The sequence below is a fragment of the Pinus tabuliformis genome, chromosome 9 (genome assembly GCF_031772625.1).
Source record: "Pinus tabuliformis cultivar Carrire ecotype Pingquan chromosome 9, CPIR1, whole genome shotgun sequence".
NCBI lineage: Eukaryota > Viridiplantae > Streptophyta > Pinopsida > Pinales > Pinaceae > Pinus > Pinus tabuliformis.
The window spans coordinates 38,001,248-38,028,735 of record NC_142307.1 but is presented as its reverse complement, the minus strand read 5'-3'; the positions used below and the strand labels follow the sequence as shown (position 1 = coordinate 38,028,735).

Here is a 27,488-nt window from a genome sequence, read left to right as displayed (position 1 = left end):
AATGCTAACTAGCATTATTTGATTATGGAAAAACAGATTGACAACATGCTCTTTTATCGAAGTTTTTAGTACCGTATGTGTCTCTCCGCCTCAATTTGAGGGCATATAAGATCTCAAATCTTTTTATTGGCTAATAAAAGGTAGTGTCAATATTTAACAGGGTGAACAAAAAACTACACTAAAACAAACTTTAGCTTTAAAAAAAAACTTTGGGTTTAACCATGTGTTTTCTTTATACTAGCTCAGATTTTAAGGCATTTTGATTACAAAAGTCTCCGCCGTGTTCCAGTAAGGACTAATAACCACAAAAGATATACGTGGTTAATGTTATGTGCTCCACATGAATGTACTTTACGTTTTGTTTGCCTCCTCATTTCATTTGTTGTTGTGGTTTTTTTTTACATATATTTATAATACGTAGTATATTATATATGGTTGTGTATATATTATAATAATAGATATAAGATGTGTATATATTATTATGAATAATATATATGTATTTTATTGTATTGTATTGTATTGTATTGTATTGTATTGTATTGTATTGTGTAGGTTTATAATATTTCAAAATTTTATATTTTATATATAATATTATAAAATTTTACCGTTATTATATAATTTATAATATATGTGTTTAATTAATATAATTCATATTTAAGTTAAGATAATGATATATTTATATAGTACAAGTTTAAAATATATACATAAAATTAATTATGTATTAATGTACATATGTACAAATTTCTAAAAGACATAAAAAATGTCATGTGGAAATCTAGTGAGACCATCAACGATATTATCTTTTCACAAAAGTCAAGAAAAAATGCTCAAAAAGGTATATTAGAAGAAAAGAGCTCACATTAAATCATCAAGAAAATTTTCAATTCAAATGTCAAAGTCAACTGAGTTTTATATGGAGAAGTCAAAAGGTTCATAGAGAAGTGAAAAGAGACTCGTGATTAGAATCAATGTGCAAAATCATTCAAGATTGATCAAAGCGACAAACCCCAAAGATCATAACAAAATATTTGTTAAGATATGATCAAAATATTGGAGCAAGAGTGAAAATACATACAGGGGAGATCATTAATCAACCAAGTGTGATTTAAAAGGAAAAAAAATGAAATTTTTTAATGGAGCCCCCTCCATTTTGGCTAAAAATATAGGGGAGTTATTGGTGGGCCAACAAGACCCCAATTTTCCAAACTGGGTCTCGCTAGTAAAAATATTCATGTGTGCTGATTCCTCCACTTTTTCCACTATAAAGCATCGAGATGGATGACAAACAATATAATGATCCAATCTATATCACGCCTCCCAATTTTAGGATGATTTTGGTCCCCAAAATATTCTATTCAATGAGATGGGAAAAATTTTCCTCCACCTTCTCTTGGATGTACCATTTAACTTTTCATGGAAGTTGTCCTTTCAACCCAATATTCCAAAGTTCATGCTTCCCCTGTCTCGTAGTTCTGGACCTCTTATGCAAATCTATATCTTCTATCAACTCTGCCTAAGCATCTGGTGCCAAATCCTCTATAGAAGGCAATACTTTTTCCTCTTCCTAATCTAATTGGGAAGACTCATAGGGTTCCAGATTCTCTACATTCACAACTAAGTAAATGAAAATGTATGGGGGTAGACTAAGTCTATAGGAATTATCTTCCACCTTTTCTGGTATCTCAAGGGGAGCATATTGCAGAGCTTTGATTTTCTTACGACAACCCTGTAGCCTCTCCTTGTTTAATTGTAAACCATACTCTGTCTCCCACATTGAACAACTTATCTATTCCATGTTAATCATGCATGAAATTATATTTTTCTTGTGACTTATAAAGTATCTTTTGTACCTATGTATGGATCTACTTGATCTTCTCAACAAAGTTTTTATCCCTCAAGGTGTCCCCTGTAAGATCCTCCCTCACTCCCCCTTGCTGCCCATATGCAATATCCAAAGGTGAAGGTGGAAATTATCCAAAGCAAGTTTCAAATGGAGACTTATCATGAGAATTGTGGATTTGTTTGTTATAAGAGTGTTGTATATATATATCATGGTATTGTTTGAGTTGTTTATATGCTTCTGATTTTAACCCCTCAAACGTTGCACTAAAATCCTGTTGACTACATCTGTTTGCCCATCTGTCTAAGGATGGAATGTCGTAGACCTCTTCAACTTTGTGTTCATATTCTCCCACAAGGTAGTCCAAAATTCACTTAGAAATCTTATGCCCTTGTATGGAATGAGGCTCCTTGGTATCCCAAAGTGCACTTAGACTTGTCCAAAGAACATTTTTGTTGTTTCTTTCCCGTTGATAGTCTTTTCATAGCCTAGCATCATAACACACATCTTGTTGAACCTCTCAACTACCATGAACAAGTAGTCATGTCCCTTCCTGGTTGTTGGTAAACTTCCTACAAAGTCCATGGAAATTCTTTCTTAGGGATGAGTGGGTACAAGTAAGGGATGATACTGACCCTATTTATTGTTACTATACTTGTTGTTACAACAAAGCATTCATCCTCTAATGAACCTAGCTACCTATTTTCCCATGTTGGACAAATACACATACCTTTGCAAGTTGGCCACTTTCTTCCCTACACCAAAGTGCTCTGCAACCTTGGAGGCATGAGCCTCTCTAATAAGCTACAATCACTCACCTTTAGGAACACATAACTTCTCTAGCCTATAGAGTAATCCATCTTGGAGATGGTAGTCAACGATGTTGTTTCCATTGTGCGGATGAGCCTGACTTTGCAAATGTTAAAACACCTCCTCGAAGTCTTCATCCTATGAATATTCCTCTTTGTATGCATCATGGTTGTATGGCTCCATATGCATCAAAGTTCCAAAAATTGTGATCTTTAATATGGGTGGACTTGAAATCATGTAGGCTAACTTGTTTGTGTTTCCCTTCTTATACTTGATCACTAAATGAAACTATTATAGAAACCTCGTCCACTTTCAATCTATGGTCTGTTGTAGCTTACTCTAGGCCTACATGAAATGCAGTGGCTTGTGATTTGTGTGTATTTTTGTCTGCTTTCCAATCTAATAGTGCTTCCATTTCTTCACAAATTGCATTAGGACATACAACTCCTTGTCATAGGTAGGGTAGTTAGGAATTGCCCCATGAAATACTTTAGATTGGTAACATACAGGCTGACCTCTCTGCGTCAAGACCACTCCCATCACATACCCACTCACATTTGTTTCCACTTCAAAGGGTTGTTGCAAGTTTGGTAATGTTAGAACTAGTGTTTGAATAATCTTCTTCTTTAACTCCTCAAAGGCCCTCTGTCGACCCCCCATTGGAAACTCTTGCCACTTTCTATTATGGTGTGGAGTGGTGCTGCTACTATTAAAAATGAGGCTATGAATTTGCTCAGGTACCGTGCCACCCCAACAAAATTCATAAATTTAAAAACATTAGTAGGCACCCGAAATTTCATGATGTGAGTCCCATATTATAGCAGTGGGATCGATCACCACCATAATGAGAACAACATGGAAGATAATGACACTTATGTAACTCTAACTCACTCTTACATTGGAAAAACGCACGTTCTAGAATATGACATTAAGATAATAATAATCTAGAACCTTCATTTCTCTAATTATCTCTAACAATGTTAGAAATGCTTATTTTCTTCTTTACATTGTCAAATCACAAAGATATTTTTGATTTTGGAACCGCCTTCCCTCTTGCCCACTCCCCAACACTTCTCCATCACAATAATTTCATCTTAAATTTTGTTGTAATAATATTTTTAATATTATCTTTATTATGCAAAATGATCTCCTCCTTTATCCACAATGATCTAGTCAAGGCTACCCATCCTTATGTGTGTTAACAAACTACAGTATCAACTTTATTGATGAATTGGCTAGCTCATAGGTGAGGAGCTCCACTTGGAGACTGCCTCTAGCATAACGCTCTACATCAAATCATCATACAATAAAAAATATATATAGTGTTCACACATCTAGGGAAGTTAAAACAACTGCCTAAGAAGTAGGAACTAATTCATAATCTATGGCTCTAATGAATTGAATCTTTCCAAATTTACATATTCTCCATTATTTTCAACAATACCATCATAAACTTTATTGGAAAATAAGAAAAATATAATATAATATATATATATATTTTTAATAAATTTAAAATTAATAACATTTTTAATATTATTTATTTTTATTATACAAAATGATCTCCCTTATAATATCATAACCTTGATTGAAAAGAACAAAAATATAATATAATATAATTTTAAATAAATTTAAAATCAAACGCCTAACTATAGTTTTAACCACAAACATTTTTGGAAACCAATCCCATTATACTTAAAGTCGATATAAATTGCACCTTTTGAAAGTTAACCACATTTTTGGGACCCAATCCCATTGTACCTAAAGTCAATATAAATTGCACTCTTTTTCAAAATTTGTTGATTAGGATAACTTTCAAATCTGCAATTCCACACCACAAGTTGTTGATTAGGATGACTTTCAAATCTGCAATTCCACACCACAAGTTGGCTCTTATTTCATCATTATGTCCACTTGCAATTTCTACCTTCACTTTATGGAAAAGATGGATCCATCATTCTTAAGACGACATTGCATTGCAGAGTAGTGACCACTGACAATTAAGTATGTGGGTATATTGGGTTGAGCAGTGCTTTGCAGGTTCGGTAAACTTCATTGGATGTAAAATATATAATTCAACTGTCGGATAGTGCTCGACTCTGCAGCATGTAGCTGTGTTTCAACTTTATTTTGATTCTCTCAGTTATAAATAAACAACACTAGTACATTACAATATGTGTTAATCATTCTGTTATAACTCAGCCCCCAAAAGAAAAATATTTGAATGTTCTTTGCATGAAATCCAGTTCCATGGAGGGAGTGAAATCACTGGAGAATGTGCTTGCCATGAATGGCGGTGACGGAGATACCAGCTACGCTCGCGTTTCTTTATATACCCAGGTAGCTCCTTTAATCAATGATCAACTTTCTATTTCAGTGTTAATCCAATCAGTTGAAAAATGGTTTTTTCCGATCACAAGATCAAATTTGAAAAACTCCTACTTCAAGATTCTGATAATGATGATATTTGTACTGTATTGGGTCTTTTCTTCCGGATCTATCTTTATTTCAAGACTTTCACAATGATATTTAAGTTTTTTCTTTTAGAATATCATATTCTTCTTGAAAATAAATCACAATTACTGATTTGAAACGTCCATACAAAAATATTGAATATATGTCATAAATACTGAATAGAAAACCCAACACAATTCAAATCACATAAGCATCGATTCTGAACAAACTGTTTATTTGCTTTTATATTTTGATAAATCCTTTCAAGATGATATTGTATAGAAATTTGTTTCGTCCATCATATTATATTTTTGTGATGGATGCAGTTGAAAGTGATTCAAGTGATAAATCCTATTCTGGAGCGTGAAATCTCCCAGCATTTGAGCTTTGATAACTTGAAAGGAGCAAATGGCGGTGTGTTTCGCATTGCAGATTTTGGGTGTGCAACGGGAATTAACACTCTGATTGTGGCGGACACCATCGTTCGAGCCGTCCAAACAACGTGCAGTTCTCATTGTGTGGAGGTGCCAGAATTTGAAGTTAACTTTGTTGATCTTCCTTCCAATGATTTTAACTCGCTCCTTCGCTCGCTGCCTCCACATCAACAACTAGCAGACTGCACCCACAAGAAGAAGGACGACGAGCGTTGTTTCACCGAACCTCCGGCTTCAAGATCTTACTTTGCAGCAGTGGTGTCGGGGTCGTTTTACAGAAGACTTTTTCCAGCTAAAACCCTCCATTTTTGTCACTCTTCCAGCAGCCTTCACTGGCTTTCGCAGGTAAATGATCTTGCTCTCTCTTCGCTTCAGCACCTTGCGCATGGAAGAAAAGCACATCTGCAAATCTAATCAAATTAATTAAAATTTAATACTTTTTTGGCACCTAAAATTTTATATCCTTTTTTGAGCACTTATTTTATTTCTATAGGTTTATTTTGGAATAAAATTTATATTATTAATTATTAATTAGATTATAGAAATTTAATTCTTTTAAATATTTTAAAATATTGCTAATATGTTTATATCAAATATTAAGATTGGTTTTGAAAAATGGTATTTTTTAATTTTTAATTAAATTATTTTTTTACTTGTATTTTAAATTTTTAATTAAATTATTTAATTAAAAATATCATATAACTAAAACACCATGAATGGAAAGATCTGTCATATATGTGAGAATATGAGCATCGAGGATGAAAACCACTTCCTCTTAGAGTGCCTTGCGTACAATCACATTAGATCTCAGTTTCACAATCTTTGTTACAATAATGACCTTTTAGCGTTTTACAATGTCAATTATAGTGAGACTTTCCAAGCTTTTGAGCATAAGAAATCAAAATAAATTTGTTTACTATCACTGGTAGTCTAGGACTTACAAGATACCTCTTACACACAATACACTAATCACGGAGCTCTAAAACACATATCTTACATACTCTTACACAAAGAAAAATACACGCTAATCACTGAGCTCTAAAACACATATCTTGTACTAAACTAAACCTATATAAATCTGTTGAATTTCTAAGAACTAAACCTATATAAATATGTTGAATTTCTAAGAAATTCCAAATGCATAGTTTGGCTTACCCCAGCTAAAACATGTATGGAATTTTGCACAACTAAAATATATCTGGAATCATGCACAATTAATGGCATTCCTCTTCCATTTCGACTTCTCTCACATTCAATGTGAAGACCAGAAAAGTTTTTACAGGAGATCAGATAGACTGGTTGGTGAGTGAGCGTCATGACCTTAACAGTTGGGAGATTGGGCTTAATTGCGATGAATCCCTAACCGGCGTACGCATGGAGCACTGGAGGACCGACACTTCCCGCCGTGAAAGATTGGAACCTATGACACTGTGCTGGTTGGTGTGGCTTCTTTCAATCCCTTAGACACGTGAAATCCATGCACTGTCTTTCTCACAAATCTTTTCTTTTTATTTTAATTTAACTTTATTTATTATTTATTTTATTTTTATTAAATTTTTAAATTAACATGTAGCACGCTAGTAATCTCACTAGGACATTCATTGCCTCTGACTTTAGTGTGGATGACATGCATATTTTATCCTATGTTTTAAAAGCTATCCTTAATGTTTATCATATTCCACCGTTCAAGTGCAACTTAGTAATCAATGGAGTAAAATATTAATTCCAGAAGTCTGCGATGAATGCTGCAGCCCAGGGAACTGTAGAAGATCTGCTCATTCAGGGTTTACTTCGGCAGTTTGAAGTAAATTTGATATCTACGCAAATGTTCAAAGTGTTTATTAAGTATATCTAAAAATTTGATTCATTTTTTTTAGTTTACAATCATTTTGATTTTCCTGATATGAAAATATATTTAGCTTATTTGGTTTGGATATCTATTTATTTATCTATTCAATATAAAAATTGGTTGTAAATTTCTTTAATTATAATCTTTTAGCAGCAGACCAGACTATCCAAAAATGTTCTTCATTAGCTGGGTCAAAAAGATATTGGCTTTTCCTATTTATCATTTTACAAGGGAGGGATATGCACATTGTCCCACCTTCACTACCACTGTGTAGATTAATGGGGCATGTTATTCTAGAGGCCCAAAAAGGAGTAAGGAGGCAAAAGGCAAGGTTGCATGTGAAGCAATTTAAGCTATTCAAACCCAGTATTGTGAGTTTTTGTAGATGAAAAACAAACTGTTTCCATTCTGGTTGGTTATTTTGAAGTACTATGCAATATCTTCACTCGTGTCCTGCTTTTAACAATATTAATTGTTGTGAAAATATTAATTGTTGTAAATTCATCAGAATCTCACTTGCCTCCTTCTCTTAAAATATTAATTGTTGCCAATTCATCAAAATCTCATTTCAGGGAATCCTTTCTCCGTTGTTGAACTTAATTCTGAAAGCACAGATTCTGGACATTCACCTAGAGAATGTGATGTGATCCAATCTAAATTGAAGGTGCCAATTAATAACATGTTGTTTAATTATCAACTAGTCTGAAATTAGTGAAGAAAAGTTTACTGTTTAGAATGTCGTTAACATGTTGTTTAATAATCAATTACTGTAAGAAACTGAGTCTGAAATTAGTGAAGAAAAGTTTATTGTTGAGAATGTTTTTACTGTTGAAAAAATTAAAAAATTATACATGTGGACAACCTAGCTATTGTTGAAAAAGTGTCAAATTTGAAAAGAATTACATCACAAGAAGCCTCCCCAAATTAAGGTTCTGCCACGCACTCCTCCCCTTACACGTGAAACGAAAGGGATAACCTTACCTTCTAGCTAGCTATTTGAAGGAAAGAACGAATGAGTAATTACATATATAATAAATATGTAATTATGCATTCATGAATTCTCTATTGAATTTATTATGTTCCAAACCTAATGAAGAGAGAGAAATAATAGTGTTGTTTGATTTAAGAAGTCTAAATTATTCCCTACACTCATTGGAAGGAGGACTGATTCATGGCGTCTACAAAATTCAAAAGGAAAGGTTCTAGTTCCAGCCTAATGAATGGGGTAAAGTGCTTACCAATTCAAAGTTAGGGTATAGTTCCATACCTCATAGAATATGGAATGATAGCATTCAAAAGGATATAGATAGTTCCAACCTAATGAAAGGAGATGGTAGTGCTTGCCAAATTAGGAAGGGGGGTTTCGGGGTTTGGAGAGCTTAAACGCTTCATGGGGAGCTCTATACACCCTAGCTTCTTTCTTTGCTACTAGATAAACTACTGCTAGATATGTTGAAACAAGGAACACTTAGGTTACTCTATTTTTTGATGCTCTAGCTGCCTCAGAATCTATTACTACAGTACATGGCACGATATCTTGTTAGGAGGCTTAGGCTATGGCTTATGTAGATGTGTCTTTTACCTAGACTTAGACTGATGGGTGGGAACAATTAATCATCAATTGGATCTGCCTATGCCCTGATTACCTTTGCTTTTGCTGCTAGAATAGAATATAGGTAATCAACTGTTGAAGAAGCTACTGGGTAAACTGCAGAATAAACAGAATCAACTTAGGATATAGATCTTATCTAACCATACCATAAGGTAGACTAGAAGGGACACTGCGAGCATTGAATTGCCTCCACTTACCGGCTCCTTTCGCTGGTGGATCAACAGAATCAACAGAATGAGCTGCTAGTAGTAGGGATGTTTTCTCTGTTGCTAGTAGGAAGGAATGCTGCTAGAAAACTCGCTTGGGTTAGATGGTTTTATTGGCTTTTCTTAGTAGATGGCGGCTTTATTTCTTTGTCTTGCTTCAGACTAGGTGGGTAGGAAATTAATTTAAGAAGGAGGTGCCAGTGCCTTTGCCATAGGTGTTGTTTGCTTATTTATATCGAGGGATCTAGCATAGTCTATCTATAATCTCTCTGGTGGGAAATAAAGCCATACAGGAAAGCCTTAATAGCAATATATTCTGTGGTGGAGGGAAAGGTCTTTTGGGGATTAGGGGTATTTTAGAGGGGTGAGGTGTTTTGGGAAGGATTTTGTTGGGGGGGCGAAAAGGAAAGGATTGATAGCTTGAAGTAATTGGTAAAAGCGAACAAGATAATTTTGGTGATGACTCAGGTTCAGTCGGGCTCACAACACTATCAAGAGGAACACATTCTATCTCTCTACTGCCTTACCTCCATCCAAGCAAACTAACTGACTCATTAAACATGGACTTTAGAAATAGAAAATTCCACGTTGCTTCTTCTTTCATTTCTCAAAGTGAGGATCATCCTTTGTGCCATAATGGTTTGATGCAAGCTTATCCGATTGTGCAATCGATGATATACCAGGTGAGCTGCGGTGAAGATCGAAAAGGTTGAACCCAAATATAGGCTTTGATCCTCATCCGGAGAGGCTAGAGATAGAAGTCATTGCGGCATGGTTCGAATGCTGGCTTTGATTCTGATGCTATTCAAGGTTAGACTCGGTCTCCGATTGGATATGGCTAAGGAGATGAAACTATAAAAGGAACATGAAGGGATGTGGGCTCTGCCTTCGCTGGCTCCGTCCTAGCTTTCTTTGCCCCTAATACTATGCTGTTTTCTACCTTTGTTTTTTTAGTTTATCTAGAAATGTTCTTAGGCTCAAAAGAAGAAGTTGTCTCTTCTTATTTATCATTTTAGGAAGGAGGCATATGCACATTGTACCACATTTTCCACCACTGTGCAGATTAATTGGCCCTCTTCAAACATTTTAGGAAGGAGGCATATGCACATTGTACCACATTTTCCACCATTGTGCAGTTTAATGGGGCCTCTTCAGTGGAGGTTGTTAAGAAATTTACTGCATAACATAAATAATTACTGAGAGAAATAAATATAAAAATAACCATAAACACATAAACACAAATGTTTATCTGGGAAAACTCCAAATCCGGGGAAAACCCCAACCTAATAAGATCTTATTAGCATTGGCCAAAACCCTGACCAATCCGACCAAGTGAGCCTTCACCGCTCACCTCCAAGTCTTGCATTACAATGAAGTCCTTCCAGCCTTTTATAAGCTCCATTACATATAATACCATGGGCATAATACTATGGGTGCACAATACCATGTGCCCCAAAACCATCACTGTTTAACCTGGTCAACTTTGACTCTATCCTGAGTCAAGTTTACCTAACAATTCCCCCCTTAAACTTGACTTGGGGTTCCTTGACTAATTCCAGCCAAACCTACAAAGTGAGACAATCCTGCTCACTCTAGCTCTTACCCCCCTCAGAGTTTTTACCTAGAGTATTGTTAACTCGACATCCCCCCTATCACCTAGGTCTGACCCAGACTTTACTGGTGATTATCCAGGGGTACACATGCCTTACCAGGTCTTACAGTAGTATGCCCATTTACATGCAATAATTTTGACTTCATTAAAAAAAAAAAATGTTTATTGCTGCTGCGATTTTGATCCATCCTCTCTCAATTTGATTTGCTGAAAAACCTCTATCAAACCGCTCCAACTGCGAGCCCGACGAAAACCTCGTAGATTCCAGCACTGGTGGCCTCACATAGCAGAAAACAAACAATTTTCGAAGTCGCATGAACAATTTTCTTCTGCTGACCTTCTTTAAATAGCCACATGAATCCCGAACAATTTGTCAGCATGTTCCAAACGAGTAAATATCACAAATGCACTGCAATCCCTGGCAGTTATGGCACTATCTTCTGCACATTCTCCTTGAGGTTCTTCCGCGTATGATTGTTCCACCATTATTTTCCAGACCCAGATCTACTGCATTGATCTCATCAGCCACTATAAACCCTTGGCATCAAAGAATCCCTTTGAAGCCAATATCTGGCTCTGATACCAGTTGTTAAGAAATTTACTACATAACATAAATAATTACTAAGAGGAATAAATATAAAAATAACCAGCAACAACAATAAATACATAAACGCAAATGTTTATCTGGGAAAACTCCAAATTCGGGGAAAAACCCAACCTAATAAGATCTTATTGGCATTGGCCAAAACCCTAGCCAATTCGACCAAGTGAGCCTTCACTGCTCACCTCTAGGTCTTGCATTACAATGAAGTCCTTCCAACCTTTTATAAGCTCCATTACATATAATACCACAGGCAGAATAATATGGGTGCACAATACCATGTGCCCTAAAACCATCATTGTTTAACCTAGTCAACTTTGACTCTATCCTGAGTCAAGTTTACCTAACATAGGCCTAGTTTCCCTCTTGTATTGACTCAATATAAGAGGGCAGCTTAAACCATCCAACCAACACTTAACTGAATGATTCAAAAATTTAACTTATTGATTCAAAAATAAGGAAAATTAACTGATTGAATAGAAGACGAGAATCACAGGCTGTTCTTTTGATTTGAGGTTTTTTCTCTTGTTGGTTTTTGCTGTGTTTGAGCCGCTGGGTGGATTGTAAATGGATTTCCGGTTGAGCCATGCTTAAAGCATAACATCCAGATGGTCAACATACTCTAGCTGGAGAGGAGGCATGTGGGTTGCATGCAAGCCAACGTACCTCCTCAAAAGTTTATTTATTTATTTATTTTTGGTGTTTTTCAATTATTACTTATTTCTACATATATAAACTGTTTTATTTTTTTTAAATAAAATGTTTGTGGTGAGACTATAATCAAAGGGGATTTGGTCTTTCCGGGCAATTTACGAATGCACAAGGTGCAATATATTGCAGAAGCCCCTCTATCTATAACTTCAATCTGTGATATTGATCAATTACTTAATGAATAAAAAAAATGATAACTTGAACATTTGATTAACGATAACTGGAATAACGTCTTTCTACATTTTATGTTTTACTGTTTTTCAGCCTATATCTTCTTTAAAATTTTACATTTTCAATGTAGTATTGTTTTTTTTAACGAATATCTATATCTTAACACATCTATTGTGCTCGTCCAAAAAAATTTCCCATGGCAAAAGGATGGGTTTCTTAGATAAAATCAAAGAGATAGCAAATTTGTTATTATATGCTAAATATAATATGGAGGATATTTATATGCTAAATGTTGAAATTGTAATTTCAACTGCCATGCAGTGCCAGCGACCATTAAACGGTGACCGTAAAACTGTTTCTAGAAAACTAGCTAGACTTCATCGCACCGCTTTTCACGAGCAAGTGGTTTTCCTCCGGAGGGCAGCGATAACACCCAGCAGCAAACACGTGGCTGAGTGGTTTTGTCAGAGCAGTTTTCCTCGGAGCATAAAGATCGGCAAGAAGGGGCTTGCGATATACAGCCGTTCGATTGAAACCAAGGTTTGAAGCCGTCCGATCGAACCAAATTTTGCTGTACAGGTCTGCACCACATTGCGTGAAGTGAAATGGAATTTTTGTTTGACCTCCGTATGCAAGGCTGATGAATCAATTTACCACCATGCTGAAGTAATTAAAGAATTTAATTGAAATGTACTGGGGTCAGTAAATGTAGGTGAAGTTTTAATTCACGGGAGTAATTTTTTTTCTCAAAGTAATATGTAATGTCGTTTTGTTTTTTGTTAAAGTAGAATGTGTAATACGCATAGTAGTGCGAACAAAAAAGAGAGCAATACGCAGACCATGTAATATGTAATGCGCAATAGAGCGCGAATGTTTTTAGTTGAGAATGTGCAAGTGTGAAAAACGCAGCAGCGTGGAAAGGGAGAAATTTTTACACAGCAGTGTCAATTTCTCTTGGTAATGCACAGCAGTGTAGAGATAATGTTTCTTTGTTGAGAGATGAACATGTAATGAGACACACAACAGCGTGAAGGTAATTTCATTTGTTTTTGTTTTGTTTACCATGAATGGTAGCGCAACAGAGTGCGAATGAAAGAGGGCAACTATGCATAGGGAGCATAGGGAGCACGCAGCAGCGTGAAGTCTTTGCAGTTGTTTGTAGAGAGAATGAAAGGGAACTCGCAGCAGAGCGAATGTAAGAAGTTTATTTTACACATAGCAGTGTGAATGTTCTTTTTTTATTGAACATGAAATGTAATACGCAGCATCATAGAATAGCAATGTAAGGGAATGCGCAACAACGCAACTAAAATGTAATTTTTTGTTGAGAATATAGAATATGAAATACACAGCAGTGTGAAGCAGGATAGTGAGTTGTTCGTTGGTAAAACGAAATGTGAAATGCAGCGCGCATGTGAAAAACAAAAATCACATAGCAGTGTTGATTTTTGCAAGGAGAGACAGAGTTAAATCTTCTTTGTAATGCACAACAGTGCAGTGATATTGTTGTATCCGTTTTGGAGGATGAATATTATGGCCCGGGCGCCATTGTGAAGAACAGTGTGAATGAAATTAAAAGTCTGTATGCAGAGACAGAGTATTTTTAAGAGAAGACAGAGTAAATTTTTTGTGGAACTGAAGTGTTCCTGTGTAATCCCTCTGTTAAGAGGAAGACCTTTTTTTGTAACAGGCAGTCTATTAATGAATAAAAGTTTTGTGTGTGTTGTTAAAACTCTGTGCTTTGGAAACAATTTTTGATCCCGTGGTAAAAACAGAGCATTTTCTCTGTTCTGTTCAAGTTATTTTGTTTTGGAATTGAACAGAAAATTCCCAACATGGTATCAGAGCTTGTCCAGGCTCTTTGAAGGTGTCAAAGAAGTTGAAGGAAGGATTTCTTGCTACAGCAGCTTCTCCAGCAGAGTGAAGACTCAGTCAAGAAAAATCCAAGGTATTTCTCAAGATAGTTTTTTGTGTTACTGTTGAAGACAGTCAGTTATTTTAAATACACAATCAAGTATCTTGAAGCATAGTTAAGAGTGCTAAAACACAAATGGCAAGGTCAAGGAAGAAAGTCTCCAATCCTCCTAAGGATGTGTCTCCCTCTACTACTAAAATAGAAAACAATCAATTTGATGAGGCTTCAAGGTTCAATGGGAACTTTAATATATGGGAAGCAAGAATGAGGACTTTCTTACAGTCTCAAGGGATTTAATTTTGGGAATCAGTGATTGATGATAGTAGGATGGATAGAGAATCCAAGGAGTACAATGCAAAAGTAGCAAAGACAATCTTGAATGGGCTACCTGATTCTGTAAAGAAGAATCTAGGAAAACATTCATCAGCAAAGGATATATGGGACAATTCATGACCTTCACTCAAAAGGAGCACTGACCATGACCATCAATCAAAAAGGAGATCCTGAACCCATCATAGAAGCTAAAAATGAGAATGATGACATCAAGGCTGAAGCAGACCTAGAAGGTGAAAAGAATGAAAAGGACTTTGTAGAAGAACTCCTCGCTCAACTTATGACCGCCATGGAAGAGATTAACAATTTGAAAAAGGAAAATGAGGCACTTAAGAAGATAGCTCCAGTTAGTAACCAAGATCAAACAAGGAAGAAAGTTGACCTCATCAAGCTTCAAGTACAAGAAAGGGATGAAGAGTTTGCCAAACTTAAGAAGGAATTTCATCAAAGCAAAAGGAAGCATCTTGAAGAAGTCATATCCATAACAAATCAATTGAATAAAACAAAGAAGCAAGAAAATACCTTGTCAAGTCAACTTGAACAAAGGCACAAGAGCATAAACAAACTTGAAGAAGAGATTGGTCAATACAAGGTAAAGGTCTCCTCCCTTAAGTCTCAATTACAAGAAGTCAGGAAACAGGCACAAGGAGCTGAGAAGAAAATGGCGAGCAGTCAAGCAAAGAATGAAGAAATCTTCAAAATGAAGTCAAATATCATCTCCTTTAAAATAATAGCAAGGAAGAAACTGAGGAACAACTTGCAAAGAAGAATAATGAGTGTGAAATATTGGAAGAAAGATTGGAAGAAGAGATTGTCCTCCTCAGAAAAAAGGTTGAAGGGATGAACAAAATCATGAAGAGCTCTCAAGCCTTGGATGACATGCTCAGCTATCACAGATGTCCATCTGATAAATCAGGACTCGAGTATGCAGGTGAACCCTCAAACAAGAATGAAAATGCTTTAAGCAAAAGACATGTGAAGAAGCCAGAAAGAAATTGTGATGCTCCTAGTTCCAGCAAAGGCAAGGAGAAAAATCAAGGCTATAATAGAAGAAATCCTATTCCAAGAAGAAATCTTGCTCCAAGTAGAAAACCAGCTCCAAAAAGAAATGTAGATGATGTCAAAGAGGCAAGAGGTAATGGTTATCATCAAAGGATCTCAAGGAAGAAAGGCTTCAGAAGTACATCAAGGAAACCTCCATCTCCCAGGTACCAAAGTTCATTTTTTGGTTATTTTTATTCTTGTTCAAACTTTGGTAATATGGCAAAAGACTGTAAAAATCTCATAGAGATAGATTTTATAGTCTCCGAGAACCTCCAAGAAACAATTTTACAGGAAGAAATCATGAAATCTTATTCATGAACAATGTAGAATGCTTCAAGTGTCATAACATTGGTCATATGGCACGTGATTGTAACTTAACATGGGCTCTTACACAAGCTAGAACCATGCAAAAGAAGAAAGTTACACAAGTATGGAGAAGGAAGGAAATACAGTCCGAAAGTCCCTTGAGCTCTCCAGCCAATCTAAGCTTATTTTGAGAAGACTGCCAAAAGGAGACGATGCATATAGTTAGGGGAGAGATATGGAATTAAATCTGCCATAAGAGCAGAGAAGAAAAGGTTGCAGGATAGCTTGGAGATGCAAAGGTTGGAAACCTTGTGTGAGGCAGAGAGAAAGAGGAAATTACATGATGATCAGAATACTTTTGCAGCTGCTATGGCATCTAAAGGAACATCTAAGAAACTGAGAGCAAATGACCCACTGATTTTCCCAGAAAGAACAAGTGCAGATCATGCCCCAATGGATATAGCCAGCTGCAAAGACAGTACTCTTATTCTCCAGAATAGTAACCAGGCACAATTTTGTGGCTCGGGATTGACTGGAGTGCATGGGCACAGCAGTGAAAGCGATGAAAAGAAAGCCGATACGAATAGGCAGAAAAGTTTTGAGTTTTTGAGAAAATGTCTGGGTAAATTAAAGGGGAGTGTTGAAATTGTAATTTCAACTACCGTGTAGCACCAACGACCATTAAACGGCAACAGTAAAACTGTTTCCAGAAAACTAGCTAGACTTCATCGCACCTCTTTTCACGAGCAAGTGGTTTTCCTCTGGAGGGCAGCGATAACACCCAATAGCAGACATGTGGCTGAGTGGTTTTGTCAAAGCAGTTTTCCCTGGAGCATAAAGATCGGCAAGAAGGGGCTTGCGATATAGTCCGACAGCCGTTCGATTGAAACCAAGGTTTGAAGCTGTCCGATCGAACCAAAGTTTGTTGTACAGGTCTACACCACATTGCGTGAAGTGAAATGAAAATTTTTTTTGACCTCTGTATGCAAAGCTGATGAATCAATTTACCGCCATGCTAAAGTAATTCAAGAATTTAATTGAAATGTACTGGGGTCAGTAAATGTAGGTGAATTTTTAATTCACGGGAGTAATTTTTTTTCTCAAAGTAATATGTAATGTCGTTTTGTTTTTTGTTAAAGTAGAATGTGTAATATGCACAGCAGTGCGAACAAAAAAGAGGGCAATACGCAGACCATGTAATATGTAATGCGCAGCAGAGCGCGAATGTTTTTAGTTGAGAATGTGCAAGTGTGAAAAACGCAGCAACGTGGAAAGGGAGAAATTTTTACACAGCAGTGTCAATTTCTCTTGGTAATGCACAGTAGTGCAGAGATGATGTTTCTTTGTTGAGAGATGAACATGTAATGAGACACGTAGCAGCGTGAAGGTAATGTCATTTGTTTTTGTTTTGTTGAGCATGAATGGTAGCACAACAGAGCGTGAATGAAAGAGGGCAAATATGCATAGGGAGCATAGGGAGCACGCAGCAGCATGAAGTCTTTGCAGTTGTTTGTTGAGAGAATGAAAGGGAACTCGCAGCAGAGCGAATGTAAGAAGTTTATTTTACACACAGCAATGTGAAAGTTCTGTTTGTTGTTGAACATGAAATGTAATACGCAGCATTGTAGAATAGCAATATAAGGGAATGCGCAATAGCGCAAGTAAAATGTAATTTTTTGCTGAGAATATAGAATATGAAATACGCAGTTGTTTGTTGGTAAAACGAAATGTGAAACGCAGTGCGCATGTGAAAAACAAAAATCACATAGCAGTGTTAATTTTTGCAAGGAGAGACAGAGTTAAATCTTCTTTATAATGCACAACAATGCAGTGATATTGTTGTATCCGTTTTGGAGGATGAATATTATGGCCTGGGCGCCATTGTGAAGAACAATGCGAATGAAATTAAAAGTCTATATGCAGAGATAGAGTATTTTTAAGAGAAGACAGAGTAAATTTTTTGTGGAACTGAAGTGTTCCTGTGTAATCCCTCTGTTAAGAGGAAGACCTTTTTTTTGTAACAGACACTCTATTAATGAATAGAAGTTTTGTGTGTGTTGTTAAAACTCTGTGCTTTGGAAACAAATTTTTGATCCTGTAGTAAAAACAGAGCATTTTCTCTGTTCTGTTCAAGTTATTTTGTTTTGAAATTGAACAGAAAATTCCCAACACTAAACATTAAACATAATATGGAGGATATTTATATGCTAAAAATAAGATGGGAGGATATTTATAGGGTTTAGAACAAGACGGTAGATCATCAGTCCAAAGAGACATTGAATCTGTAAGAAAAGTGTGATTATAGAAGCTCGTGTAAAGACATATTACCTTGGATAATAAAAAAACGATTGCTTGTAAATACAAAATCTACAAAATATGCAAGAGTTAACTCGTGTACATCATAATATAACTAGTGTGTGGGAAGGCTACCTTATCGATTAGTGGATAAGAAAGCAGCCGAGGGAGTATCATAATTCTCTATGGCAATATTTCAGTGGTTTAAATTGGTTGGGTAAGTCTCCATAGCCATCTCCCAGGTTCTTACAAGCACACCGTAAGTGCAGCTGGAAATGTATTATGATGAACTTTTCACAAGATTTCTTTATACTGAGGTAGGCAAGGTAAGTTCACATGGACTTCATCGCTGTTGAAAATGTGTTGGAGCACAAGAGTTTGACTCTGCCCTCCAATGCCAACAATGGCGATAACTTGACTTGAGGATGGCGATGACTTGATGACTTGAGGGTAGTCTTTCTGTAATATCGATTTAGTAACCACATTAATATCGTCTCTCATGCCCACAGTATCTGATTCTCTAAGAAGAACACTGCATCTTTCCCTTCTATCTTCGTAATTATATGCGTCCAATCTCTGAGAATGAACATTCACTTCGAATGCTATCGCAAGATATTTGAGATATTTAGCATTCTGCTAAATTTTGTTGAGAATTTCCTTATGCATCCAATCTTTGAGAATGAACATTCACTTCGAATACTGCCTCAAGATGTTTGAGATATTTAGTATTCCGCTGATTTTTTGTTGAGAATTTCATTAAATTTCTTAATATTGCGGCCCATCTGGTAGCGAAACATCATATTTCCAAACATGTGATGAGCTTCACCGCATCACATCTCTCCAATGTGTACTCCGCCCCACATTTCTGCACCATATATGGTACGCCTAGGCAAGAAAATCCTCAAGACTATCAAACCATTTGGACACTGAAGTGTTGGGGATTTTTCTGGTAAAATCCCAAAAACAGAAAGAAAATTGAACACACAGAGGCAATGCTCTGTTTCCTTCACTCCACAGGATCCTTTTGCATAGGGAAGCCTTTTAAAAAAAATGACTGAGAACAGAGTATTACACACCCAGATAATGATTTCTATTCATTAAAACAAAATGTCTGATACATATTCATCCTCTTTTACTGAGAGGGATTCACCAAAAATACATTCAACAAAAGTCTGTCTCCACCTGAGAATTTACATTGCTGGTGTGTAAAACTCATTTACATTTACTGCTGTGAAAAGATCTTACATAAACTACTGTAAAAACCATTTTTCACTTACTGGTGTAAAACTATTTTACACATACTGCTGTAAAAAAAAACATTACATATGCAACTCCCAAAAACTCATACTCCCCGCACTACTGTGCATATGCTCCCCACACTGCTGTGCATAAGCTTCTATTTCATATTACCACACAGAGCACATTTTCATTTGGCTCGTTATATGTTTTTTTTAACCCGCGCGTGTGTTCTACACCTCATTACCAAAAATGGTCAACACCAAAAAAAACATAAAACATTACAAAGTACACATATGCCATACGTAACATGCATATCCGCCCATACCTTCGATATAAAAAAAAACATTAAAATTTAAAACTCTTACCAATATTCCTACGGGCACATTTAAATTCATTAAATTATTTTACCGACGGTCAACGAAACTTGAATTTTACTCCACGCAATATTTATTCGTTGCAGGCTCGTATGCAACTTTGGTTGATGGACGGCGGAGAACGATCAAGCAAATCGGACGGTTGACGTCGATTTCGGGAGCCCACTTCATGCTGAACATTAGCGTCCGAAAATTCAGTTCTGCTGACGTATGTAGAGGACCACGTGGCTGCATCACATTGTATCGGAGTCGATTATACGGAAACCACTCCACACCAAAAGGCGGTCCGAAATTTGACAGGGGTAGTTTCTGGTTTCGCTGCGGCGGTTTGGGCGTTGTATGCATGCGGTTGAAATTACGTTTTCAACACTCCCCTTTAATTTCAACTGTTGGGCATTCGGTCATACCCAAACATTTTCTCAAAAATTCAAAGCTTTTCTGATCCAATGGCTTTGTCAAAATGTCTGCTACCTATTCTTGAGTCCTGCAATGTTATAGGACAATTTCTCCATTGTTCACCAATCCTCTGATGTAGTGAAACCTTGTATCAATGTGTTTCGTTCTCTTATGAAACACTGAATTCTTTGACAATGCAATAGCTGAGCTATTGTCACAAAAAATCACTGTCGCTTTTGCCTGCTCTTGGCCTAAGCTCCTCAACATTCTTCTCATCCAAACTGCTTGACATGCTGCTGTTGTAGCTGCCACATATTCAGCCTCTGCTGTAGACAATGCTACAATGGACTGTTTCTTAGAAGCCCATGAAATGGCTCCTGAACCCATATGAAAAACATAACCGGAAGTGCTTTTCCGATCATCTACACTTCCAGCCCAATCACTATCAGTGTATCCAATTAAATCTGAACTTTCTGAGACACTATATAAAATGCCAAACATTTTGGTACCTTTGACATACCTCAGAATTCTTTTTGATGTCTGCCAATGTGCTTCCTTTAGCCTCTCCATGAATCTGGAAATTAAACTAACAACAAACATTATGTCAGGCCTAGTTGCTGTTAAATACATAAGGCTGCCAACAATACTCTTGTACAAACTAGGATCAAAATCCTTGTTGTTGTCCTCTCTGCTGAGTTTTAATCCCATTACTGTGGGAGTGATCGCTGCTTTGCATTCTTGCATGTTAAATCTGCCCAACACTTGATTTACATATCTAGCTTGTGAGATAAAAATTCCTTTTTCATTTTGATCTACTTCTATGCCTAAGAAGTATCTCAAGAAACCCATGTCAGTCATTTCAAATTCCTCTTTCATGACTGATTTAAAATTCTCAATGAGCTGATCATCATTGCCTGTGAAAATAACATCATCAACATATAAGACAACAATTAAAATTTTACCATCTTTTTCTTTGATGTAGACGGTGGGTTCTCCTTCACACTTGTCAAATTCATTATCCAATAGATAGGAATCTATCCTGTTGTACCATGCTCTTGGCGCTTGCTTCAACCCATAAAGAGCTTTCTTCAATTTGCACACTTTGTGCTCTTCACCTTTCTTCTCATAGCCTAGAGGTTTTTCAATGTAAACCTCTTCCATTAACACTCCATTTAGGAATGCTGACTTCACGTCCATTTGGTAAACTTTCCACTTGTTTTGAGCTGCTATGGACAACACTGCTCTCACGGTTTCCATTCTTGCAACCGGTGCGAAAGTCTCCTCATAATCTCTTCCATATTGCTGCTTGTACCCTTTGACAACTAGCCTTGCCTTGTGTTTTTCTATTTTACCTTCAACATTTCTCTTGGTCTTGTAGACCCATTTGACTCCAATGACTTGTTTTCCTTTTGGTAGCTCAACCAAATCCCATGTTTTGTTTCTCTCTATGGAATTCATCTCCTCATCCATAGCTTCTATCCATTTCTTATCTTTGATTGCATCTTCGAAATGAATAGGATCATCAACATGACAATACAAGGCAAATAAGGAATTCATTCCTTCATCATAAATGTCACTTCGATTTCTAAATTTCTTACGTCTTTCATTTGGTGTGCAAGTGCTTGAAGATGCACTTGAATTTCCTCCTTGTGGTGTGCTTGGAGAAGCACTTTCATTTATCCTCAATGGTGTCCCTTGTTGTCCTTGTGTCGACGTTGCTGTTTGGGGATGCATTTCAGCCACCTCCTCATCATCTTCATCATGAGACAAACAATTTTTAACATTCACTGTTTTCTCTATGCTTCCATCCCAAGCTTCCTCCTCAATGAATTGAACATCTCTGCTGACAAAAAACTTCTTGGTAGATGGGATATACAACCTGTAAGCTTTGGATTCCTCACTGTATCCAATGAAGATACATTTCTCCCCTTTGCTGTCCAACTTCCTCCTTAGCTGATCTGGAATGTGTGCATAAGCCACACATCCAAAAACTTTCAAGTGGGTGACACCTTGCTTTCTCCCACTCCATGCTTCTTCCGGCACTTTGTTCAACACTACTTTTGTAGGACACCTGTTCAAAATATACACTGCACAATTTACAGCTTCAGCCCAATAATCATTTGGCAAATGCTTTGCCTTCAGCATGCTCCTTGCCATATCCATGATGGTCCTATTCTTCCTTTCAACAACTCCATTTTGCTGTGGGGTGTACCTAGCTGTAAACTGTTTGTGAATTCCATTTTCTCTACAAAATCGTAGGAATTCCTTGGAGATATACTCACCTCCTCTATCAGTTCTCAAAACTTTTATATGCAGCCTGCTTTGGTTCTCCACAAGTGCTTTGAAATTTCAGAATTTTTCAAACACTTCACTTTTGTTTTTAAGAAAATATACCCAAGTTTTTCTTGTAAAGTCATCAATAAATGTTAGGAAATATTGGCTGCCTGCTAATGATAGATTTTGCATTGGTCCACATAAGTCTGAGTGGATGATCTCTAAGGGTGCCTTTGCCCTTATGCTTTTACCTGATGGAAAACTTTCTCTATGTTGTTTCCCCAAAATACAACCTTCACAAAGGCTGTCCGGTTTCTCTATCAATGGTAATCCTCTTACCATTCCTTTTTAGCTTAACAAGTTTAGACCTCCAAAATTGAGATGTCCAAATCTCAAGTGCCACAACCAATTTTCATTTTTTGGCACGCTTTGGAAAGCCTCTTGGGTGACTGCTGCAATTTCTCCTTTGTTTTTCAAATCTGCCCTTATTCTAAGAGGGAACATCCTGTTCCTTGTCATATTCACTTCAGCAATGCATCGTTTGCTGGGTGCTATATCCATGATGGTGCATACATCATTTTTAAAGAAAACATTGTACCCCTTATGGACAAGCTGTCCAATACTCAAGAGGTTACATCTCATTCCAGGGACATAGTAGACATCTGCTATGGTTTTCTTTTCTCCTTGCTTTGTAAATATTTTTACCTCTCCTTTTCCCATAACAGAAATTTTGCTATCAGTTCCTAGTGTGACTTCTGATTTCACATTTTTATCTAGGGCAGAAAACAAGGCTATGTTTCCTGTCATATGGTTGCTGCAACCTGAGTCTAAAAACCATATATCCTCACTGTTTGTTTCAGCCATGTTACAAGCTAACAACACATTATCTTGGTTGATGTTTTCTCTAGTGACATTTGCATTTTGTCTATTACTCATATCATGTTGCTTCTTCCTACATTCACTGGCATAATGCCCATATTTTTTACAATAATAACATTGGACATTGGATTTTTCATACCTTTGTCCTTGAGCATGATGTTGTCCTCTTTGTTGGCTGCTGCCTTGGCCTTGGTTCTGATTTGGATTGCTGCCTCTTCCTTGAGCATTTGCTGGACTGTTCCTTCCACCTCTGTTCTGGCTTCTGCCTCTTCCTCTCTTGTTTCCTCTGCCTTGACCTCTTCCTCTTCCAAAAGACATCTGGGTCTTAAAGGCTTGCTCTAGAGATGAGTTTTCATTTCTACTCAACCTCTGCTCATGTGTTATCAGTGATGCATGAAGCTCATCAACTGAAAAGTTTGAGAGATCCTTTGTCTCTTCTATGGTGGTGACAATCACATCAAACTTTGAGGGTAGGACCCTCAACAGTTTCTCCACAATCCTCCTTTCTTCAAGGGTTTCTCCATGAGTCCTTATCTGTGTGACCAGACCAATCACATGTGTGAAAAATGAGTCAATGGTGTCTGACTCCTTCATGCTCAGATTTTCAAAATCTCTCCTCAGCAATTGTAGTTTTGTTGTCTTCACTTTCTCCATGCCTTGATAGGCTGTCTTGAGAGTTTTCCATGCTTCATTTGATGTCTTAGCTGCTGCTATCCTTGGAAACACACTCTGGTCCACTGCTTGATACAACAATACAATGGCTTTTGCATCCTTCTTCCTATTGCTCTTCAGCAGATCTCTCTCTCCCTGAGTTAAGTTGTTAAATTGATTTTCATCTGCTGGTTCTTCAAACCCAGATTCAACAAGCTCCCATAGATCTTGTGAGACAAATAAAGCTCTCATGGTTATTGACCAGTAGTCATAGTTCTTCCCATTAAACTGTGGGAACTGGGTGTTAAACATACCCATGCTAGTACCGGTGCTAGCCATTCCTTGCATCCTCAACTATGCTTTAAATTATTGACTGTGTATTTTAAAACACTGACTGTTTCTTCAGCAACACAAAAAAAACTTTGAGGAATACCTGAATCTTTTGTCTGAGACTTCACTTTGCTGGAGAAGATTTACTGTTGCAACAAAAGACTCCTCCCTTCAGCTTCTTGAACACCTTCAAAGAGCCTAAGCCTGCTCTGATACCACTGTTGGGGATTTTTCTGGTAAAATCCTAAAAACAGAAAGAAAATTGAACACACAGAGGCAATGCTCTGTTTCCTTCACTCCACAGGATCCTTTGCACAGGGAAGCCTTTTAAAAAAAAATGACTGAGAACAGAGTATTATACACCCAGATAATGATTTCTATTCATTAAAAAAATGTCTGATACATATTCATCCTCTTTTACTGAGAGGGATTCACCAAAAATACATTCAACAAAACTCTGTCTCCACCTGAGAATTTACACTGCTGGTGTGTAAAACTCATTTACATTTACTGCTGTGAAAAGATCTTACATAAACTACTGTAAAAACCAATTTTCACTTACTAGTGTAAAACTATTTTACACATACTGCTGTAAAAAAAAACATTACATATGCAACTTCCAAAAAACTCATACTCCCCGCACTGATGTGCATATGCTCCCCACACTGCTGTGCATAAGCTTCTATTTCATATTACCAAACAGAGCACATTTTCATTTGGCTCGTTATATGTTTTTTTAACCTGCGCGTGTGTTCTACACCTCATTACCAAAAATGGTCAACACAAAAAAAAACATAAAACATTACAAAGTACACATATGCCATACGTAACATGCATATGCGCCCATACCTTCGATATAAAAAAACATTAAAATTTAAAACTCTTACCAATATTCCTACGGGCACATTTAAATTCATTAAATTATTTTACCGGCGGTCAACAAAACTTGAATTTTACTACACGCAATATTTATTCGTTGCAGGCTCGTATGCAACTTTGGTTGATGGACGGCGGAGAACGATCAAGCAAATCGGACGGTTGACGTCGATTTTGGGAGCCCACTTCGTGCTGAACATTAGCGTCCGAAAAGTCAGTTCTGCTGACGTATGTAGAGGACCACGTGGCTGCATCACATTGTATCGGAGTCGATTATACGGAAACCACTCCACACCAAAAGGCGGTCCGAACTCTGACAGGGGTAGTTTCTGGTTTCGCTGCGGCGGTTTGGGCGTTGTACGCATGCGGTTGAAATTACGTTTTCAACATGAAGTGGAGTTCCTCTTCCCTCCGGCATCAGTCAAAAGACTTTTAATGTAAATAAGCTGATAACAAAAGAATTCAAAATCCTCTCTGAAATCAACAATGAGCCACACCTCTTGGAAGATCCTCTCTGAAATTAACAATGAGTTGTACCTCGAGTTTGTGAGCCACAGTGAAAATAAATTTGTCTATGAGCACACTAACAACAGCTTTGGCCATGCTTCCTTTAAATCGCGTACCACTCTGGTTTTGTTCACCGTAATTTCACTCTGATTTTGTTCACCCGGTTCGGTTTTGTTGTTCACCATAGTTTCTACTATTTTCCTCGTAAGATCTCTAATGGTTAGGCTTACTAGTGTATTTTGGGTGCAGTTTTATTTTCATCGCTTACCTTACTTTTAGATGCAGTGTGAGAACCAACCATGTGAGTGCCCTACTAAAACTGTGAAACTGCAAGTGTACCATTGTAACTGTGAGTGTACTACTGTTATGAATGTGCTATTGTTAACTGTAAGTATACTACTGTTCCCCGCCAAGACAGTGACTAGCTACCATGCAGTCCCCGCCAAGACAGGGACTAGCTACCATGCAGCCTCCTTGTTTTGATATAAAAATTTAATAATGACAATAATGAAAAGCCCATTGTCACATTCATATAATCAAGATAATATGGAATAATGGAATATCTTATTACTTATATATAATCATGTTATCTTGATATACAATTTTAATAATAATGATAATAAAAGTCCTCTAACACACTCATATAATCTTCAAATAAGACATTGAAATAATGGAATAATAGAATAAAAATGATATTACAGGTTCCCAATAGCGTTGTAGACAGAAACTCCCCGGATTGGAATGGTGGGTCTATTCATATATCTACCGATGAAGTGGGTGCTGCTTATCTTTCTCAATTTCGCAAAGATTTTTCTTCATTTTTGGCAGCACGGGCAGAGGAAATGGTACCCGGAGGGTGCATGTTCATATGTCTGGTAGGTCGTAATTCCAACGACATAAAAGAGCAAGGAGGAATAGGACACATTTCTCATCACATGCAAGCTGCGTTTGAAGAGCTTATCAATCAGGTAATATATTCTTCTTCTTCTCCTTCTCTGGAATCCACTGCACTGTGAATGTTAAATATAATTGATATGGAATTTGATGGATTTAATTAGAGGTGCAGGGAATGATTGAGAAGGAGAAAATGGATTCATTCAATCTGCCGCTTTTCTGCCCAAATGTCGAGGAGTTGGAAAGCATAGTGAAGATGGAGAAATCGTTTGAGATTGTGGAGAGAGTGAAGGTGTTCAGTGGGTTACCTTTGCATGCAATTTCAGAGGTGACAAACAACGATGAGGAGATGTTCGGGAGGATGGTATCAAACAGTTACAGGGCAGCGTTCGAGAATCTGGTGAGGGCTCAGTTGGGTTCAAATGTTTTAACAGATGATTTCTTCTTGAGGATTGAAAAGAGGGCAACTTCCAAATGCCAGGAATACGCGCTCAATCGAGGTGATCTGCTTGGAGCCTTTCTCATTCGCAAATGACATGAAGCATGATGATTTCCAGTGGTGGGATTGTATTGTTGAACTATTTAAGCATTTTTGTCCAAAGTCCAGACAGTCGTATTTCTTAATGTTTTAATTCTTCCTCATGAGTCAGATTAATGTCATATGAGGATATGGCTTCTAATAGATATAGGGCATGCTTTTTGGAGCTATATGACTTCATCTGAACTTAAAAATGGTTTTTTCCAGTCTTAGGATACTTTAACGTGCTGCCCTAGGCATCACGTTTGTGTGCTATACATGACTTTTTCAGAAGCAAGTGGATTTTCACATCTTGCAATGGGAGGACAAATCTGATCAGATGCGAAGCTTAGTTACCTAT

At 37.0% G+C, this 27,488-nt stretch overlaps 1 protein-coding gene across 4 annotated transcripts; it reads left to right on the top strand.

The window, feature by feature from the left end:
* Positions 1 to 4,632: 4,632 nt before the first annotated feature.
* LOC149147028 (indole-3-acetate O-methyltransferase 1-like) lies at positions 4,633 to 27,488 on the top strand. 4 transcript variants are annotated; one of them, XM_089445741.1, is made up of 5 exons: positions 4,633 to 4,651; positions 4,894 to 4,987; positions 5,428 to 5,880; positions 26,418 to 26,684; positions 26,783 to 27,488. In XM_089445741.1, exons 2-5 carry the CDS (start codon positions 4,898 to 4,900, stop codon positions 27,143 to 27,145), a joined length of 1,173 nt encoding a protein of 390 aa, XP_089301867.1. In that variant the 5' UTR covers positions 4,633 to 4,651; positions 4,894 to 4,897; the 3' UTR covers positions 27,146 to 27,488. The 4 variants fall into 4 exon arrangements, with proteins under 4 accessions (XP_089301867.1, XP_089301866.1, XP_089301865.1 ...); XM_089445740.1 differs by having other exon boundaries at positions 4,638 to 4,687; XM_089445739.1 differs by having other exon boundaries at positions 4,638 to 4,755.